General features: G+C 41.5%; 1 protein-coding gene across 1 annotated transcript; it reads left to right on the top strand.

Annotated features, from left to right (window-relative positions):
* Positions 1-634: 634 nt before the first annotated feature.
* Positions 635-20,811, top strand: GTPBP4 (GTP binding protein 4). Its single transcript, XM_061587500.1, has 17 exons — positions 635-765; positions 3,839-4,009; positions 4,991-5,094; positions 5,369-5,505; positions 6,883-6,983; positions 7,633-7,725; positions 8,955-9,146; positions 9,246-9,311; positions 12,693-12,782; positions 15,131-15,241; positions 15,643-15,720; positions 15,817-15,868; positions 16,641-16,741; positions 17,092-17,289; positions 18,356-18,421; positions 19,020-19,163; positions 20,602-20,811. The coding sequence occupies exons 1-17, from the start codon at positions 718-720 to the stop codon at positions 20,752-20,754; spliced, it is 1,905 nt and encodes a 634-aa protein (XP_061443484.1). The 5' UTR covers positions 635-717; the 3' UTR covers positions 20,755-20,811.
* The last annotated feature ends 14 nt before the right edge of the window (positions 20,812-20,825 follow it).

Raw genomic sequence — 20,825 nt, 5'->3', positions numbered from 1 at the left:
TTATGCTGTAAAGCTTTTTTTTTTAATGCAGCCTATGTATGTAATATAATACGGGGTTATATGTACACTCACAAACTCATATCAAAAACCAATGTGATCTATCGTGTACGGATTTCATGGTCGCTGAACATGACGCTGCAGTTCACATCTCTGGACTCCCGGCGGCGCTATATAGCACTGCTGTTACTGGTTGAGCCAGCAAAGTTCTTCCCAATGGTGCTTCCTCGCTCATCCTGTTCCATAGATATAGGAAAAGGAAGAGTCACTTCGCTTGTAAAAGTTTTCTTCACTATAATGTCCGACGTAGTTTATAGGACCTCACCACAGAGATGCCAAAGTATAGAGAAGCCCTACTCTGCGCCCATAGAGACTCAAGGCCAAGAGCTTTGAATTAGTAACGGACATTCAGAACGGCGCTATTCTAAAAACGCTTCGCTTGTTTTTGGTACTGCTGAATTACAGCGGCGATTATGACAATATTTTTTTAAAAAAATCCTCTCGGGAGGGGGGAACAATAGCGTCTAAAGGAGCGCGGAAGTTGAAGACCTGTTCGACTCTATATAGTTAGGCCGGGATCAAGTCGTGCCATAGAAACACTGTACCCGTTTCGTTCCGGTTAGCCTTTCTCGCGAGAACGGGTGAACCCGGAAGCCCCACCTCCCCCTGCCTCTCACTCTCTCTAACTTCGCCAGGCCGCCGGATGAACAGGCTCCAGCCATGGCGCTGTACAACTTCAAGAAGATCATGGTGGTCCCGTCCGCCAAGGTAAAGCGAAATCGGCTCTCCCGGTTTCCCACCTTCACCTCGCTCGAGGTGGCACGCGAGGCTCTTTGTACGGCTGCGCCGTCGCCGTGGCAACAGTTCCTGGGTTAGTTCGTGCTGAGTGGGAGAGAGACCACGTGTCGCACGAGAGAGGCCTCGTGCCCTGTCCCTCCTGACCGGAACTCTTTTGCTCCCCTTAGTAGCTAGGCAGAAGTTCAGGAGGTGAAGCTGTTCTCAGTAGAGGGGAAGCTTCGCTTGATGAATTTCTGGCAGCAGTGCCAGGATAAAAAAAAAAAAGTAGCCCTAGTAAGACAGGAGTGGGGAACTTTTGGCCCCCCGGATGTTGCTGCATTACAACTCTCATCAGGCCCACCCCACGATGCCCAGGGATGATGGGAGTTGTAGCTCAGGAACATCTGGAGGGCCAAAAGTTCCTCACACCTGTAGTAAGCATTAAACAACAGAAATACAAGAACAAAGACAAGTAAATAATGTATACATACAGGCTAAAAATAGCATTCAAATAGACGCTAAAATAAATGCTAATAGTAGCAGCTTTTTAAACCCCAGGGAAAATGGGGGGGGGTCTGGTGTTTAAATGATAGCAATGAAGGTGTCTGACGTGCTGCCTTGGAGAGGGCATTCACAAGGAGCCATCACTGGAGAAGGCCCTGTCTCTCAAGTCGTCACCTACTGCTCTTCAGATGACAGGGGCAGCTGGAGAAAGACCTTGGATGACTACTTCAGTGGGTGGGTTGTAGTGAAGAAAAGAACAGAGGGGCTTGGGATGACTATGGCAAGTGCAACTTCACTGTGAATTGGTGCAAGCTCTTCACTTTTCTGGGCAGCCTCTCCTATACACAGCAGACTTCAGCTGTCTCATATAGCATCACTCACTATCTCCACCCTAATAGAGTTTTGTTGTACGTGGCTCCTTTTCACATGTGCCCATTCTCGACTGCTTTGCCCTCCCGCTGTGCTTCTTTTGCCCAATACAGATGTCTTTCCCTCCTTCTCCTAGAAATCTATTATGAGTCAATAGTTTTATAGTGCTGGTCCTTGTTGTACAAGGACCTATGTGATGCTTATCTCAATTATTCTTGCAACATCCTGGGAGAGAGATTAAATTGTCTCTTGTGTTGGTGGATATTTATGGACCTTGAAGTGAAAGATGATTCTGTTATGGAGGTGGAAGCTCTCCCTTAATGTTGACCAAAAGCTCAGTTATGATATGCTGACTATTCCTAGGTTCCCTACCTATCAGTGGATAGCAGGCTATTGTGTACCACAAACTGTTTGGGTTGACACTGCTAGAAGCTTAAAGCCCACCACCCTTTCCCTTTCTTTGCTTGTTCCCAGAACTAGTAGAGAAGCCTGCATCATTATCATCCAGCCAATCTGTCTTTGTTTTTCTTAGACATCATTTTCTTTATGAGATAAGTTTTAAGCTCCATCTTAGTGTTACCTTGGTTTGCTCGGTTCAGTGAATTGTTGCAATTTGACTGCCCCAAGTGACTTGGCAGGAAAGTGGCATGAAATGGACATCAGTCATGGGGCTGAGGCCATAGCTCAGTGCTAGAATACATAGCGCGCATCCAGGAGGTCACAGGTTCAGTCCCCAGCAACTCTGATTAAAGAAGGGTTGTAGACTGCAGCTCTAGAAAATATCTCTGGCCGAGACCCTGGAAAGCTGTTGCTGGTTGGAGTAGACGGTAATACTAGATGGTGCAATGCAGCTCCATGTGTTTATATGGCCATTAACATCATACTGACATTTGCTTTGCTTTTTACAGATACAGATTTTAATTATTTGAAACATTCTTTTATTGCACTTAGGATTGCCTTAACCAACATGGTGCCCTCCATATGTTTTAAACTATATACTAGTTGGGGATGATGGGAATTGTAGTCCAAAATATATGGAGGTCACCAGGTTGGTGAAAACTTAGGAAATCTAAAAATACTTTATTTCTGGAGCCAAAGAAGCATGTCATGGTATATTTTTAAGAAGGTTGGTCACGTGTCTTATTTGTGAGTAAACTTGCCCTTAGTTATTTTAAAATTTTATTTGCCACTTGTTTTAATGTTAATTTTCTATGGTTAAGACTGTACCTCTAAAATATTCTGTACATGTCAGTAGGCCTGACGTGACCATCTTCTAACAAATGTATGCCATATGTAATTTTTCTAACAATACCTAAGTATGGAAGAGCAATTTTGTTGGCACATTTTTAACATTTTACCTTCTAAGATCTTAGACAGTAGAGTTGCTGAAGTCCCTGTCAAGGAACTTTGCAACCATTTAGTTTGAAATAGTATCTCGTATGTTTTTCCTGCATTGAGCAGGGGGTTGGACTTGATGGCCTTATAGGCTCCTTCCAGCTCAACTATTCTATGATTCTGCTGTAGATTCTAATCAAGGGATCAGAGTATGCATAATTACAGTGTGGTCCTGGTTGATATTTAGAGACCCTTTTGATTGTTTTTCTTGAGGGGTGGTGCTAAATCTGTTACCAAACAGGTGGCAACGTCTGAATGTTGTAATCTTTTTTAGACCTGTTATAATTGTTAGTTCCTTTACTAACTGGTTCCTCTGAAGCTTGTGATTTTGTGTTTCTTTATATTTTGTACTTTCTTGAATGGAAGTTGACTGTGACAAACACTTGATTTGATTGATTATTTATGTTGAAATGATTTTTTATTGAAATTAGTGGAATTTTGACATACATGTGCTTAAGAACAGGGTGTAAATCTGTTAGGACAATGAAGGAAGGGTTTTGGGTGGATTCTTAAGCACAATCAATGTAAGTGAAAATTTTATGAAATTGCTGTTCTTTTAATCATGGTTTAAAATTTTTGTTCAGAGGCAAGTAGGCAATGAATGCATGCCCCATGATCCCCAGTGTAAACAACACTCTTAATAGCTTGCTAGTGTGCATTACTCTGTTACAGAAGCTTGACTGAGCTCTTTCTCCCTTCCACTGCTGACGTGGGTTTTTGATTCTGTTTTATTATCTTGTTTGGTGATTTTAAAAAGACTACTTGATCTTCATCACTGTTCATTCTTTAATTGCAGGACTTCATAGATCTGACACTATCCAAGACACAGCGAAAGACTCCTACAGTAATTCATAAACATTACCAAATTCACCGCATTCGTCATTTCTACATGAGAAAAGTAAAATACACTCAACAAAATTATCATGACAGACTTACCCAAATCATCATGGATTTTCCAAAGCTAGATGTAAGTGACTTTGCCACTATGAAGTAGAACAAAAAAAGGTGTTTTAAGCTCAGAGTTATACTCTGCATGATATATGGCTAAAATAACTTGCAGAAATCTTTTTTTCTGGTAAATTATATCTGACTTTCTTAGACAAGTTATGTGCTTCAAGGACAGGCAGGGGCTGGCTGCTTCATTTATTTATTTATTATTTGATTTATATCCTGCCCTTCCTCCCAGCAGGAGCCCAGGGCGGCAAACAGAAATGCCAAAAACACTTTAAAACATCATAAAAAGACCTTAAAATACATTAAAACAAAACAACGTTAAAAACATTTTTTAAAAAACTTTTAAAACATCTTTTTTTTAAAAAAAGGTTAAAACACAAAACATATTAAAAGCAATTCTAACACAGACGCAGACTGGGATAGGTCTCAACTTAAAAGGAAAGTCTTCAATCGGGCTTCAGGACTGGGGCAGGTGGGCGTGGTTTCAAAAAAACAGCCATATGGGCCAAATGGGGAGGGGTTGTGAGCCATGTTTGGCCTGCTATCCGGAGGTTCCCCACTCCTGCTCTATGGGAAGTGAGATCCATGTCCAGTGTGCCACAATAGAGAAGCCCCTGTTCTGTATTGTTTCAATGTAAGCTACAGATTTATTTATTTATTTATTTTATTATTTGATTTATATCCCACCCCTCCTCCCAGCAGGAGATGATGACAGAACTATGAGCAGGGGCTCTCCTGTCTGCTTATCCCCCATGTTGAATCACAAACTGCTTTTTGAATTTTCCCCTAGTTTCAAAATCAGTTTTATTTCATGGCATGGGAAGCCACTGGTGGAAGAAAAAGAAGTAAAAACCCCTTTGGGTTCACAGAAGTACTCTCTCAGCCCTTTGGATCTTGGCCATGCTTCTTAGTAAAGGTTAAACTAATAAGTAATTTGCATATTCTGGGGAAAAATGATTTATAACAAAGAACTGACACAGGTTTTTTCCCCCAGGACATTCATCCATTTTATGCGGATTTGATGAACGTTCTTTATGACAAAGATCATTACAAGTTGGCTTTGGGGCAAATTAACATTGCCAAAAATCTGATTGACAAGTAAGAGCTTAACTTTTGCTGTTGTTCATGTGAAACCATTTCTGTTTGAATAATTGTAATATGCATACTTTTTGGAAAAGGCTTTATATTCTCTGCTGACAGTTCCTCTTTATAAAGCTATGCCTTTGTAACATGAAGGAATGCCTGTATTTTCCTTTTCCCCCCTTCCAGACCCCCAGTTCTGTGCTCAAATATCAGGGGGGTGGAGAGGGTAATGGGGTTCACGAGCTTCTAGCAATCTGAATGCAGATTGACTTCTCTTTTTGCAATGCAGTGTTGCCAAAGACTATGTACGGTTGATGAAATATGGAGATTCCCTATACCGATGCAAGCAGCTGAAGCGTGCCGCGTTAGGGCGGATGTGTACAATAATCAAAAGACAGAAGCAGAGCCTGGAATACTTAGAACAAGGTGGCGTATATTTGATGTGGTAACAGGACTATTTTTTGATACAATGCCGCTCCTTCTTCAGGAAGCTTAGACTGATTTATGAGGATTCCTTTCCCAGTCTTACTCAGTGTCATGGCTGAGTGATGGTTCTACCTGATCATAATAACCATTGCACCACACTGGCAATCATTAGAAGATGAACTGTCAAAGGGATAATGTTAATCCATCTGAAATGGTGTCATCAGATAATATACCTGCTCAATCTTTCCATTAAGCAAGAGAGACATTAGTAAGGGGTGCCATAGGAGGTTTGCCTTGCTTCTACAAGAAATAGGTCATTTAGTGTGCCTGTACTTGGGTTGTAGAGCCAATTAATATTAAGCAAGCGCTATCAAGACTCTCCTGGGTATTCAGGCCCTTTCCACAGGCATAGCTCAACCGTCGGTCATTGATTATCACTGTCCAGGTGTTGACCAAATATTTAATGCTGTTTTAGGGGTATGTTACATTCACTGATTGATACTCTGTTGATTGTGTGGTATATAAGCCTGTAAGTAAAATAAATGTAAATAAATATAAAAAGCATCACAGAGCATTTGTCTCTGGGTCCCCATAAATCCCTGGACTGCCCTGTCTTGATCAAAAGGACTGTGAAGGAGGCTGATAGTTTTATTCTCCCACCCTAAATAAAGTTGTTTCTCAGGTTACGGGGAGGGGAGAACTAGGAGTCTGGTGTAGGTATATGGTACTGCGTCATTCTGCTGGCAGAACAGGCGGAGGATAACAATGTGTACGTTACAACGGCTGTGAAGGCAGATGAAAGCTGCAGCAGATAAAGGACTTCCAATCGTCGTGGTATCCATGCCATTGGATCAGAGTCTTTTTCTGTCAAGATTGAGTGTTGATCGTTGTGCGCCGATCTCCTCACATACAACAAATTCACGCACAGGCGTCTTCCAAAAGTCTGAAAATATTTATTTAGAAAAATAAAAATATTTATGTAGAGCATTTAAGCATTATTTATAGCTTTGAATTTCCCTACTAATTTTTGTTGCTGTTTTGGGTTGTCTTTTACTTTGCAAAGAGATTACTGGATTGGGGGTCTGCTTTGACATAATTCTGATGCGGGATTTTTTTTATGTGTTATTTCAAGTTAGCTTTGCTAATGTCTTTCTGCAAAGATCTTTTAACTCCACATCTACCTACAGATTTTCATTTTTTAAAATTCTAAATATAAGCTATTGTTAAAATAGCTTTTTATTGATCTTCATTTTACAAACAACAATAAATAACAAATATAGTAACAACTGAGGAAAGAGAAGTTAGGATTGTTCCAATACTGTATCACAGAATAAGAGCTGTCATTTAAATCTGTAAATATTTTCATTTTTTTTACAGTGCGTCAGCATTTATCTCGATTGCCAACTATTGACCCTAATACACGGACTCTTTTATTGTGTGGATACCCGAATGTTGGGAAATCCAGCTTTATAAATAAGGTTTGTATTATCCTGAACCTCCTGCTGAAATGTAGTGCCTCTTTATGTGTGAACAGATATTTTAAATGCTCAAGCTGCAAAAGCAGGCATGAGAAACCTTTTTCAGTCTGAGGGCCGCATTCTCTCACCTTCGGGGGGGGGGCAAATGTCAGTGGTGGGCAGGGCGACAGATGTGACTCTTCCCTTTGTACTGTGGGCTGCATTCAAGCCATGCAAAAGTCAGCTGTTTCTATGCACACATATCTCTCTCCGGTAAACAAGAGGCATTATCACAGTTCACGGACTCGTTCCAGCCAGGCAAAAGCACTCAAGGAGGGGGCAGAGCAGGGCCAGTGAAGAGTGTGGCCTGCAGAGATGGGGTACTACCTGGGGAGAATCCCTAGGGCTGGATGGGGACCTAGAAGGCTGCACTCAGCACCCAAGCCTGAAGCCTCCCCAATCCACGTGCTAAAGGGGTCAAAAGGAAGATTTTTTTAGTGAGTTCTGAAAAAGAAGATCTCTCTTCTACTGCCACCCCTAAAAAAAAAGAAATCTGAACTACATTGGCTCATGTAAGAAGTCAAGTATGATTATGATATTTGTTATTTGAGAAAAAGGATTGTATTATAAATGAAAGGAGACAGCACCTTTGAGTCTTCTTCTTTTTAAGGTGACCAGAGCAGATGTTGAAGTGCAGCCGTATGCCTTTACCACAAAATCTCTATTTGTGGGGCACATGGATTACAAGTATCTGCGCTGGCAGGTAAGGACTATCCCGTTGCTAAACAATTAGTTGGGAAGATCGTTCCCCTTCAGGGTAACACTATGAATATTTTGCTGTCTAGTGTTCCTTATAAACTTGCTGAATTTCAAGTTAGGTTATTGGGATTTGTCTTGCGGTGTGTGTGTGTATGCACTGGCTGTGATGGGCTGTAATTTGCCCTGGAGATCACCTTGTTGCAAGCCTTGCCTTATGTAAGGAGCTATGTAGTAAAGTGCTAATTAGAATGGGAGCCTACTTATAGTATTAGCCGCTTCTTCTTAGCTATAATGCTCCAAAGACTGGAAACGATCGCAATGCAGCTTTCATAAAAAGGAGACATTCATGTATAACGTCTGCCCAGTCCAGCCCACGCCGCAGACTCCAAACCTACTCATTTGATGTCCCTGTAAATCAGCTGACTGGGTCATGTGATGCTGCTGTATGTCTGCTCACTACTTCTTGAGTCATCTAGATGCTCCTCTCGGTGAGCTACCCATATGACTGCATCAGACAGGGAGTCTAGAGATGTGTGGGGGTGGCTGTGAGGCTTAAGCTCGAGAGTTATGGTGAAATTATCTAAACCCTGGACTTCAGTATAAGACTGTTGCAAAAGAGTTCCTAGGGCTTTTAGCCTTTGGAGGGGTGTTGACGCACGACACATTAACATTATTAATGTAGCTCCGAATTGTTGTTGCCTTCTGTAGATTAGTGTGTCTTTCATGCTCCAGGGCTCTACCAGAAAGCATAAAATCCTGTACCAAAACGCCAAACCAAATGCATCCAGATGTGCAAGTTTGCTAGGAAGATAGGTTTGCTGGCCTCACCTTGTTCAAGTGCAAGTATGCATTGACTGCAGCTGGTAGTCCTATTGCCCAATGCTGTGCTTGCTTGCTTAGAAGTAAATCTGACTGAGTTCATGGGTCTTACTCACAGGATAAGTATGATTGTAGCCTTTGATAGTGCATGTAGGAGTAAGAATTTAATATTTTGCATTTTGAACATGGTTATTAGATCTGTGTAATATCATTTTAGCACACCCTCTTCTATTTCTCAGGAAAAGATAATAGAGTTTGGATTATAGATAGCACTTTAAATGTTTCTCTCCTCCATTTCCCGCAGTCTCTGGGGGCGCTATTTATCTCCCCTACTCCCCCCACCCGAGTTTCTGGTTTGTTACTGGTCAGTGCATGTGTGATCAAGGACCTTAGTTCTGTCTGCCTTTGTTTTAGGTAGTGGACACCCCTGGTATTCTGGATCATCCCCTGGAAGAGAGAAACACCATTGAGATGCAGGCGATAACAGCGCTTGCCCACCTTCGCGCAGCTGTGTTATATGTCATGGATATATCTGAACAGTGTGGGCACAGCCTGGAAGAGCAGCTGGAACTTTTCAACAATATTAAGCCACTGTTTGCAAACAAGGTGGGCTGTAATTTAATATCTTCACTTTAGTTATTGTTGCTTTATTTGTTATAAAATCTAAATTGGATGCTTAATTCAATTTGTTTTCCCCCCTTTTAGCCTCTAATAATTGTAGCAAATAAATGTGATGTGAAGAGGATTTCTGAACTTTCAGAGGAAAACCAGGTAGAAAACTTTCAAAGTTGTGTGCGTGTTTCTCTCTCTCTCTCTCTCTCTCTCTCTCTCTCTCTCTCTCTCAATGGGTTGTGCATTGTTTCTCTGTGCACCCTGAATAATGAGGTGAATTGGGGTGATTTGGAGAAAACTTTTGCATTCCAGAATTGGATTGTACCATTATGTCCCCAAAAGCTCAGTTGCCTTGGTTTTTCCAAAAATGTAAACGCACCATTTCCCCATCTGCTCCATCTGAGGAACAAAACCAAGCTGCCTGGGGAAACATCCAGAGCTTGAGAGAGAACGGGGTGGAGCATTTGTGGGGTACCTTTTCATTTTGATGAATAGGTTTAGCTTCTTATCACAGCAAACTATTTTCCCAGTGCACTCCAATCACAGTAATTTGGGGGAGGGAGGTTGAAGTAAACAAACAAAGGGTTGTCCTTTGCATGGTGTTTGCGTCTGAATTTTGGCCAAGACAGCAGGGTGTAAGTGGCAGAGTTAGACTATTGGAGTGGCCCTGCTTCTTTCCAAGTCATTTTTTCCCTAACAGACAAACATTATTGCTCACTTTCTTTTTTCCCCATGGAGAGTAATTGGGACAGATTAATTTATGTTCTGAATTAATGAATGGTTTTTTAGCTTAAAATTTGATTATGTTGATCTATATGTATTGTTTTTATTCTTGTTGTTCGTCGCCTAGAGTGTCCCTAAGACAGATAGGCGGCTGAAAAATAAAAATTATTATTATTATTATTTAATTCCAGGAAGTTGGGGCTGAGACAAAAAAACTAACTCTTCCATTTTTTTTAAATAATGAAGGTAAAATCACTTAGTACAATAACCCGTAAACCAATTTGGCAGGTTTCTTACCCAAGGGCACCTATGTGGTGTCCCCAGTTTTCAACCTGATTGCCCCCAAAAAATTTAGGAGAGGGAACATGATTTTCCGCCCCACCCCCAAATGGTGAAGTCTCCCCTTGTGGAAGAACTACTGCCCCTATCTTTCTGATATTTGGCAGGCTTTATCTCGTCAGCAGGAGTGACCGTACCTGCAATCTGCATTCAATTCTGCAGAAAATTAAAAAATGAGACTTTTAAGAAAAACAATGTTAAACGTTCCCCTAGATGGAGCTGCCTGAAATTTGGCAGACTTAATCCCCTCAGGCACCTTTGCCTCCAAATTTCATCCACATGTGAACAGAAAAAACTAAAAAAATAGCTTTTTTTAGCTTCCCAATTATAGTCAAGTAGAGTGAAATAGATCTTTGGATTTAACTGATCAAAGTTGGACCCTGTTACGACATTTGTCTGTTGGGAACCTGAGTGTGTGAACCTGCCACCCACGTGTCGCATTAAACACACCTCCTTGAGAGTAGGGGGATCTTTTGCTAGGGATAAAACAAGCGCTTTGCCCTGAAATGTGCCTAAATAGTGTGTACATAACCCCAGAAATGCAGGTCCAAACCAGACTAAAGCAAAACTTTCTTTTAATGAGAGAAAAGGATAGCATTACAAAATTATTGGGTGTGTGGCAGCATTAATCATTAATATCCTAACCCATTCATAGCTTTAAACTAAAGAGATCAGATGTCCCTATTTGTCCTGTTCTGAGCGGGATCCACGAGATGGAGACACGGGTGCAATTAAATCGTGTTTTATTAAAGTAATGGATACATCAAAAGCAGTGCGCTTCATAGAACCCCTAAGTTATCTCACTAGAATACCCTAACTGCACTCTAGGCATGCTCTGCAACGTTGAAAGAAAGTTGACTCAGCAGCTCCAACCCGGAAGCGGCAGGCTTAAATAGGCAGGGTCTTGGAGCGTACTCTCTGGCTTCTGCGCAGTTCTTGCCTTTGGCCTGTCCGTTTCTTCCTGCATCGAGAGCGTGGTGAAGGGGTGTGTGCTTCCAACACCTCGTCTGAAGGAACCTGCTCCTTAGCCAGAGATTCAAGGTCAGGTGGCAGCGAAGTGTTGGACTCATCCCACGAGCCACTGGGTAAAGGGGGAGTTAACGCCTGCTCTGGCTCATCGTCTAGCTGCTGCTCTGACATGTCTGGGGTCGGCGCGCTCTCCCAGCTCGGACAGCGCCGTCCATGGGAACTGGCCTGAAATCCTCCTTACTCCCTCGCTCAAGGTCTTGTGGAGTCTCAACAACTCCTGGGCCATCCTTGCCCTCTGACAGCTGAGAAGCCTGAAATTCATATCCCCCCCCTCCAGGCCCTCGCAAGAGGGTTGGGGCTCAACACTGTTGCGATAAGGAATTACAGGTAGCAGAGATTACCTGTCCTACGCCCAGGAGTGGGCAGTGGAATACAGCTGAAGTGATGTGAAGGAGCTCTGGCCCCAAAGCAAGAAGGAATCTGTTTGCCTCAAGGTTTGCACCAAGACACAGACTCTCTTCCTGTTCTGTGGCCTGCAGTCCTGCGCTGTGTTCCTTGAGAGCGTAGTTACGCATGTTGGAGCTCAGATTGCCCCTCTTAGGTCTCAAAAACTGCTCTTAAAATACACTTTCCTTCTTACAAATCAACATGAAACAGAGGGGTCTGGGTATGAGATCTCGTGTGTGTGTATTCCTTGCTGACACTCGGAAAACTAGTTCTGCTTTCTAATGCTGTTTTTGAACAATGGGATTGTTCTGCTGGGCATGAGGGAAATCTGCCAAGGAAGAAGATAACATTAACTTCAGTTTCTCTTTGTTCTTTTAGTTGCCCACAGAATGGCCTTGCTTCTGTCCTCTTTCACAGTACTTCAGGAAGGCACAACAAGTCAGAAAACAAGGGGTGTGGGGTGGGAATTACAGTCCAGAATACTCCAGGGCCTTGCCACCCCTTCGACTCCAAATGAACCAAAGTGGGGGTTAGCCCGAGCACTCGTAACAACCCAAATAATGAATTGAATTGGAATTACTTAAAGCAGATCCAAAACAGATTTGGCTGCTTCTGAATGCTACAGATGCAAGGCAAAACTTGTGGTTGTTGCACAACCCCCAAAATAATACATATATAATTCAGCTTGCATTCTGCAAGAACAGATAAGGCTCAAGTGAATGTCCATATCCATGCTTGCAACATGCTTTACTTTTAATCTTTGCTTCTGATGCAAGCTTATATTGCAACATACTGTAAGATTTCCTTTTCCATGTTTTGAGAAAATGTACTTTTTGCATACACTTCAGAGCATATGGAGCTTTTGAGTTGGTCTGTATATATGTAATTTCTTGGCAGATGTGATATGTTCCAATATAATCTTTGTATCTTTCACTTTATAAAGATCTTGTGGTTATTTTGATATCTTAGAAATAAATGACAAAAGGAATTTTGTTGGGTTTAAAAACTGAAGTTTTGTTAATGTGACAAGTACTTAATTCACTTACGTCCATCATTTTTTAGAAAATGTTTGCTGATTTAGAAGCAGACAGGCTTCCTGTAATTGAAACAAGCACTCTAACTGAGGAAGGAGTGATTCACGTTAAAACAGAAGTGAGTAGCATGTGTTCATGTTCTTGTACAAGCTCGGTTCCAAACATTCTCATTGGGTTGGTCCAGTGGTGACCTCTTCCATATTTGAAAGATGTGTGGTGCTTATATACCTTGGGATACAGTACTCTGTAGGAGAAGTGAAACCAAACCCAGAAGTGATGATCGGATGGTGCAACCACAGAACCTACCTAGTATAGCGCTGCATGAACTCCTGCACAACCTGTTGTGGCAACATCTATGGCACAATGCCATCAGCAGTTTTTCTTTCTGCTCATGGTTCTTTTGACCAACCTACTGTTCTGTTTGCTGCGGGCAGCTGAACTGAAGGTCTGTTAGGACAGTTGTGAAGAACGGGAACGTTAGCCATAGGTTTTCTTTATTGTGCCATTCTCTCTAATAGGGAGCTTGGGCTGTGTCCTGCCCAGACTACGAGACACGAGATGGAGGCAAGAGTGGAATTAATTCTTGTTTTATTAGAGTAACAGTTGCATCAAAAGCAATGCATTTCATAGACTTAACAATGCTAACTCACTACTGTCCCTAGCTAAGCTACCTAGGCATACTCTGCAGCGTGTGAAGAAAGTTGACTCAGCACCCCAATCGGGGGCACCGCCTTAAGTAGGGAAGTTCTTCACTCATAATCTCTGACTCCTCCGAAGTTCCACCTTCTGGCCTACCCGCTTCTCGTGGTGTCTAGCACGGGGCTAGGGGGAGCGAGCCTCCGCCGGCTCATCTGACAGTACAGGCTTGATAGGTGCCGGCTCTGCTTCAGGAGGCGGGGAAGCGTTTGAAGTGCCAGGCGGGGAGTCCTGGGGGGGGTGGAGTTGGTGCGCACACCAGGTCATCCCCCAACGGCTCTGTTGGGGCACCTGTAGGTGGAGCAAGGTCTGGTTTGGCGGGAGGACTGTCTGTGGGAACTGGCAGACTGTCGACTGCACCCCCTCCCTCATTGTCCTCAAAAACCTCATCTACCTCTGATTCCTCTCCCTGCTCTATCGGGAAGCTGGGGCTCGACTGACTCCCCTCCCTGATCTTCCCGGGAGAGCTGGGGCTCAACAGGCGGTTGAGTCTCACTCAGCTTGGAAGCAAAATAGGGGAGTCTTTTTTACATACATGGGTTGGATGACTCTTGCATCCCTGGGTACTCAGAAGTATCTAAGTTGGTAAATTACAGAAAACGAAATTTAAACTGCAGTGTACTTCCTCACATTGAGGTGGTGCTTTTCCCAAACTGAGATTACTTAAGAAAGATTCAAAAAATGAATAACAATAATTCCATATTGTTACCTGAACTGTGCAATATAAAATAGTTTGCATTGATATGGGGGAAAAACAGAAAGAAAAGGATCCTTGACTGACTTCAGTACACTATTATTTGGGATAGTTTTCCTGTTTGTTTAGCGGGGGAAAGCCTAATTTGTATGGCTTGGATTCCCTTCTGAACAAGCCTTCCATGCCTGTACGGTAGATTGAAAAACACATTGGTTGCACTTGGACGATTGTATTTCAATTTAATAAGCTGATATATTCATGAGCCTTTTACCTGCGCATGAAACCTCGCAGTGCATCTCAGTGCAATGCAGAAGTCTCAGATTGACTATGGCTACCAAGCTTTGGAACAACCAAAATCTTAAACTACGGTTTGAAGTTGGTTGAAGATCCTGGCTTTTGTTCCAAACCTGACAACATTTTTCGGTATAACCATTCAAATGCAACGATTCTGTTCATGTTGACAAATTAATGTTGTTTCCCACATTGCTGAAGGGCCTTTCTGTGCAGAGAGAGTTGTTTTTAATATGTCTGACGGAATGAATTCTTGCTGCATGTGAGAGTGAATTGTGAATATTGTTAGGCTTCTCTAAATCATATATTAAGTCCAAATACATCTGCAGGAAATAACCTCCCCTCTCTTTTTAGACTTACACCTCAGCAGTATGTTTTGAACTAAAATTGTTTTGCTGCAGATGTAATGTTTCCTCTTGACCAGCCTTTCCCAGCCTTTGGGTCCCCAGATGTTGCTGGACTACAGTTCCCATAATTCCTGACCATTGGCCATGCTGGCTGGGGCTGATGGGAGTTGTAGCCCAGCAACATCTGGGATCCAAAGGTTGGGAAAGGCTCCTCTTGACCATAGTTAGGATACTGGGAACATCTGTAGGCTCACATGTAGCCTAATTCCCCTGCTGTTTTTCAGTGACAATCACAGTGTGTAGAATTTGCAAGCCCACATTTGACTCCTGCTCATTGAAACTGTGGTTAAGAAATTGGGAACCATTATGGTTGCATGAGCCTTTTATTCATCTGGTTTATCAGCATAGTTTTTGAATTAATATATTGTATGTTCTTAGGCCTGTGACAGATTGCTGGCCCATCGTGTTGATACCAAAATGAAAGGAAACAAGGTGAATGATATACTGAACAGGCTACATTTAGCTGTTCCATCCAAAAGAGACAACAAGGTTGGTGTGTTTGTCCTGTTAATACTTTTTTTCTCTTCCAGAAGTGTGTGTGTGTATAAGCCCTTTAAGTAGATACCTTATTCCAGTCTGCAACTGTATTGGAATTGTTTGTTAAGATTTTTAAAAAAGGCTTTTTAGTGCTCTAACATTGTTTTGCCACCCTGGGCTCCCTTTGGGAGGAGGGACGGGGGTAGAAACTTAATGTTTATTAACAATAAGAATAATAATTATGTATCTAATCAGAACAGTCTGCCTTTTTTTGCTTTCGCAAGCTGATAGAGACAGAGGATTTGCTAGCTTGTGACCATTGTTCCTTGTAGAAAAAACATGGTTTATTAAGCAAACAAAATGAACCCAGCATGTTTTTTTAAGTTTATGTTGGTTTCATTCTTTAATCTTAGGAACGGCCACCCTTTATTCCTGAAGGTGCCTTGCTGCGCAAAAAACGTATGGAGGTTGATGTACCTAAAAAGAAACTGGTAAGTTTCTTTGGAAAATGTCTCAAAAGAATAATAGCAACATTTGTGTGATGCTTATAGAAAGGGCCTATATTAATACTGTGTGCTTCTTTACAGGAGAAAGATATTGAAATGGAAATGGGAGATGATTATGTTTTGGATCTTAAGAGTAAGTGCCAACAGCATTCTTAATGTTGTTCAGAAACGTCACTGGATTTCATATGTTCTATTTTGCAAACAGTTCAAATAGAAAACTACAACTCCTGCTAACACTACTCTTGCTGTAGTGGATGATATTAGCTTTCTTTTCCTAACTTTGGATCAGGAGCTGTCTAGTTTCTGAGATCAGTGTTAAAATATATTGAGCTTTGTTCTTAAGTTTACAAAGCTGGTGGAGAGCTTAGGAACCCTCCATCTGGAGTGGGTAACCTGCAGACTTGGCCTAATTTCTTATGGTCCTTGACCTAATTTCAGAAGCCTTCTCCTGTGTCACTCCTGGCAGTCTGTGTGTGGGGAGGAAGGGATATTAGAAAGTGTGTGAGAAAGGGTTAGCAGAAAGAGGGAGAGGTGGGCCCATCTGGTTCTGGCTCTGGTCCTGACCACCATTGGCCAAGTGTCTCACATCAATTAACCTCAAGGGACACAAAAAAGGATGCTCACATTGCCCTGCTTGAAACATGGCCCTGTGGGGTTTTTTGGACAGTGTAATCTTAAAAACCAACAAGCCATCCCACCATCAAATATTTTGAGGGTTCAAGGAAGATTGCCAACCTAAATAAACAGGCTTAGGAACTCGGGAATCACCTGATAGCATGTAACTTACTACTATAAGGACATTATAATTTTCTCTCATCATACGTGCTGCATACAACAGGGCTTTTAAGCTGCACGAATTAATAGTATTTGCATTTTTGCTTTCCCTTTTTTTTTTTTTTTTTTAGAATACTGGGATCTAATGAATCCATCTGAAAAATATGATAAGGTACCAGAGATCTGGGAAGGTCACAACATAGCTGATTATATTGACCCAGATATCATGAAGGTAGGAGTTACTTTATATTAATGTCATACTTTGCTGTACAGAAAATGTGTGTATTCATGTCATGACATAAATACACAGAATTTTCTATCTGTCAAGCTATGCACTTCTTATTTGGCCTCTTTTTGAGAATAGAAATAGTTATAAGTGTATTCATTGCTAGGGCGCTTGAGTTGGTTGACTAATTAAAACCATCGTGCTGTGCTGCTTCTCCCACTAATCTTGGTGAAAAACTTGAGAACTTTTGGATATGGAAATGAATGGGGAATTTGAGCATGAACTATCGAAAGGAAATATTTTAAGCATGCACATTGTTAAAAGTTTCTAATGTGCTGTGTTTGATCTTTTTAAAGAAATTGGAACAGCTGGAGGAAGAGGAGGAACTAAGGCAAGCGGCTGGAGAATACGACAGCGATTCAGAAAGTGAAGATGAGGAAATGATGGGAATCCAAAAACTGGCACAACAGATTCGAGAGAAAAAGAAACTGAAGATGCTGGAATCCAAAGAGAAAGATACACAGGGGCCCAAAATGCCGAGAACAGCGAGAAAGGCAGGTGTAAAATACTTTTATTGAGAATGTGTTGAGACATGACTGCAGTTTAACAGATTAAGTGCTGCCCACTCTTCCGCTTCCATTCGCTTGCTGCACCTCTCATTATAAAACAAAAATCAAAACTCAAGTTGTCATGGCTTGAAATGCCTGTTAGGTAAAACAGTCATAGGCCCATAAGTAACAGAAGAATTATGAGATGGTAATTAAGGTATGTTCTGGTTTAAGGATCAAGTCTGAACTCTGATCTACACAAAGAGCAGAATGGTGGAATGAATCAGAACACAGGAAGGTGGCGTCTGTTGAGCCTGACCATGGGTCCATTTAGCTCTGTACTGTTGACAGTGACTGATGGTTTCCCGCCTACCTGGAGATGCCACAGATTGATCCTGGGACCTTTTTTTTTTAATACAAAGCATGTGTTTTACCTCTGAACAATGACCATTGTCTATTTCAGGCACCCTTTTTTGAATTTTTTCAACGCTAAAACTCCCTGCAGTTTAACAAGCAAACCTTAGCACAAAAGTTTGCTTCCTTTTGTGCTAGCTTTCTACTTGCAGAAAGTTTTTCACAGAGGGTAGCATTCAAAACTGATTCCATACCTACATCTGGTAGTACCAGCCATTCCGTTTTCTTCCATTGTGCTTATAGCCCATGCCTTTGTAGATATGATTTAACTTTAATGATTGTAAAGTGCCTTGAGGCCTCAAAGCACTACAGAAATGCTAAGTATTATTGCCTGTTGCCTGGCTCATTTTCCACTCACACTGTGTTGTGGTGTTGAGCATGCAGAATGCATTGAATGTGTTCTAATACATGTTATGCCAAAACAAATTGGAAGGAGTGAAAATTACAGACTGTTGAAGTTGCTGTTTTATCTGTCTCCAGATTGTTGCTGAAACTCTTGCCGTCTTGGAGTCTATCTCAAACCTTTGCAGTTCTCTGCTGGAGGATTTGTCTTGTAGCTTTTGAACAGTGTATTTGATTGCTTCCTAACCTCCTTGCTGCCATTTCTAGAAAACGTGGATTGATAATTGGGAAAATAACTGGTCCCTTGTGACTTTAGGTTCAACGGAAGACATTAGAGAAGGAGATGACCAATCTTGGGCTTGACATGACAGGCAAAAATGAGGTAAGATGGGCTTTCTGTGTGTTGATTTCTTTGGGGTGTGTGTGTGTGTGTATTGATTTCTGTAATCAATAATATTTTTATTATTTCTAAATATCCTTATTCTACCTCCTTTTTCTGCCAGAGGAAATAGAGCTGTGTTAAGGGAATGGATTAAGACTGGATAAGAAAGGGAATGAGATCCAGTGTAGTGTAGTGGTTAGAGTATTGAACTACAACCTGGGAGACCAGGGTTCGAATCCCCACAGCCATGAAGCTCACTGGGTTACCTTGGGCCAGTCACTGCCTCTCAGCCTCAGAGGGAGGCTATGGTAAACCACCTCTGAATATTGCTTACCATGAAAACCCTATTCATACGTTTGCCATAAGTCGGAATCGATTTGAAGGCAGCCCATTTCCATTTCAATAAAGAGAATATACCACCAAATCAGAGGTCAAAGCCATATCACTTTTAGAGATACTAGTTATAAGCTTTTAGTTGAATTAAGTGAAGTTTCTGTTGAAAAGCAGAATACTGCATGAGCAGCATCTGAACAGTTGAGTATCTAATGTAGAAAAAAAGGGGTTCTGAATGGGCTTTTCTTGGTCTGTGAATTTCCAGGCGCATTATGTAGCCCAGGCAAGAAGATCCCGGAGTGTTACCCGTAAACGTAAACGAGAAGAATCTGTACCACCCACATCCGTGGCACGAAGTCGCAGCTCCTCTCGTACACCTCGTGATGTATCGGGCCTTCGAGATGTAAAGGTCTGTCTTAAGTTTATTAAAGTTCTTGACAGTTTTATCACAACTAATATTGCAAATATGCATTTACAAATAAGCATTTTAATATTGTAATTAAGGTTTTGTCATTGCAGAGCATTTTGAATTATGATTTTATGCACTTGCTTTTGTAATTAGTATGTGTGTAAAGAGGAAGGCCAAACAAGAGATGGATTGATTCAGTAAAGGAAGCCACAGACCTGTACAAGGTCTGAACAGGGTGGTCCATGACAGATGCTTTTGGAGGTTGCTGATTTATAGGGTCGCCATAAATCGTGATTGACTTGAAGGCACATAACAAATGTGTGTGTGCTTGAGAAAATGAATTTTTTTAAAACCTCCCCATGTATTTAGTACTGCATTGTTAATATGTAATGCAGTTCCTTTTAGACTCATTGAGAAAAGAAAAAAAGTCATTTGAAGCAGAATCAACTTTTTTGTACAGTTCCTAATTTGTCCTGTACTATGTCAAGGAGGCTAACTTGTGGCTGTCCAGATGCTGCTGGGCTACAACTCTCACATCATCCGTTTGGCCTTAGTGGCTAGGGCTGATAGGCATTTGAGTCCAACAAGATCTGGAGGGACTCAGAGTTAGCTATTCTTCCTGCACTGAGAGATGTGATGCTAATAATGAAGCTTCTGTCACTTATCATAAAACAGTAAGAGTTGGAAAGGGCCTTTGGTTGCAGTGCCCAAGACTGTAACTCTGTGCAAACATAGCTGGGAGTAAGTCCCGTTGAACATATTATTTCTGTGTAGACAACTATGTGCTGTTAACGCTGGACTAGGTGGAGGTACATATGGTCAGGAAAGATGCTGAAGTTAACATACTGGCTTGGAATAACCAAATGACTGGCTTCAGGACTGATGACTGTTTCGCTATGGCTTTTATATATACGTTTGCTTCTGCAAGGACATAATTGTCCCATGGCTTCTATGGAATGCACTTTGCCTAAAGTAAGAAGTGGTTTTTGAAGTTTGTGACCTGAAATATTGTTTTATATCAAGTTTGCAGATGTTGGTGCATTAAGCCATTATTGTTATTATTTTGATTTATTAATCACTTGTAGGTCTCCAAGCGACTTACATTTGCCTTTGTTTTTAACATTGTTGTATCTTACTATAAAACAATATAGAGCCGCAGGAAGTTTGACAGCATACTGCCTTTCCTCTAAGTAGCTCAATAACATTTTATCTTCATAACAAGCCTATGCAGTAGTTTAGGTTGAGGTCAAGTGACTTATCTAAGGTTACCAGTAAACTTCATAGCTCAGTGGGCATTTAAACCCTGCTATTTGAGATCCTGTACACTAACCACTACACCACTCTGACATATAAGGAAGTATTTGGCTCATAGTAGTGTGGAGGATGAGCCTCAAATCAAGAAATATTGTTTCACTGTGATTTTTTATTATTTGTGTAGATGGTGAAGAAGACTAAAACTATGATGAAGAAAGCTCAGAGGAAAATGAATCAGTTGGGCAAGAAAGGCGAGGCAGATAGGCACGTTTTTGACCTTAAGCCCAAACATCTGTTTTCTGGCAAGAGGAAATCTGGTACAAACCAGCGAAGATGAATGGATCTAAGAGGACAATGTAGAAATGGCAATGCAAATTAAAATATATATACATGAGACACCTTGTGGAT

The sequence above is a fragment of the Rhineura floridana genome, chromosome 10, assembly GCF_030035675.1.
Source record: "Rhineura floridana isolate rRhiFlo1 chromosome 10, rRhiFlo1.hap2, whole genome shotgun sequence".
Lineage (NCBI taxonomy): Eukaryota > Metazoa > Chordata > Lepidosauria > Squamata > Rhineuridae > Rhineura > Rhineura floridana.
This window is presented reverse-complemented; position numbering and strand designations above follow the sequence as displayed.

Excerpts from the sequence above, each read along its gene's own strand:
- GTPBP4 (XM_061587500.1), top strand. The coding sequence starts at position 718 with ATGGCGCTGTACAACTTCAAGAAGATCATGGTGGTCCCGTCCGCCAAG. Across the intron at positions 766-3,838 it reads TGGTGGTCCCGTCCGCCAAG|GACTTCATAGATCTGACACT; the intron begins GTAAAGCGAAAT and ends CTTTAATTGCAG. Across the intron at positions 15,242-15,642 it reads CATCCAAAAGAGACAACAAG|GAACGGCCACCCTTTATTCC; the intron begins GTTGGTGTGTTT and ends CTTTAATCTTAG.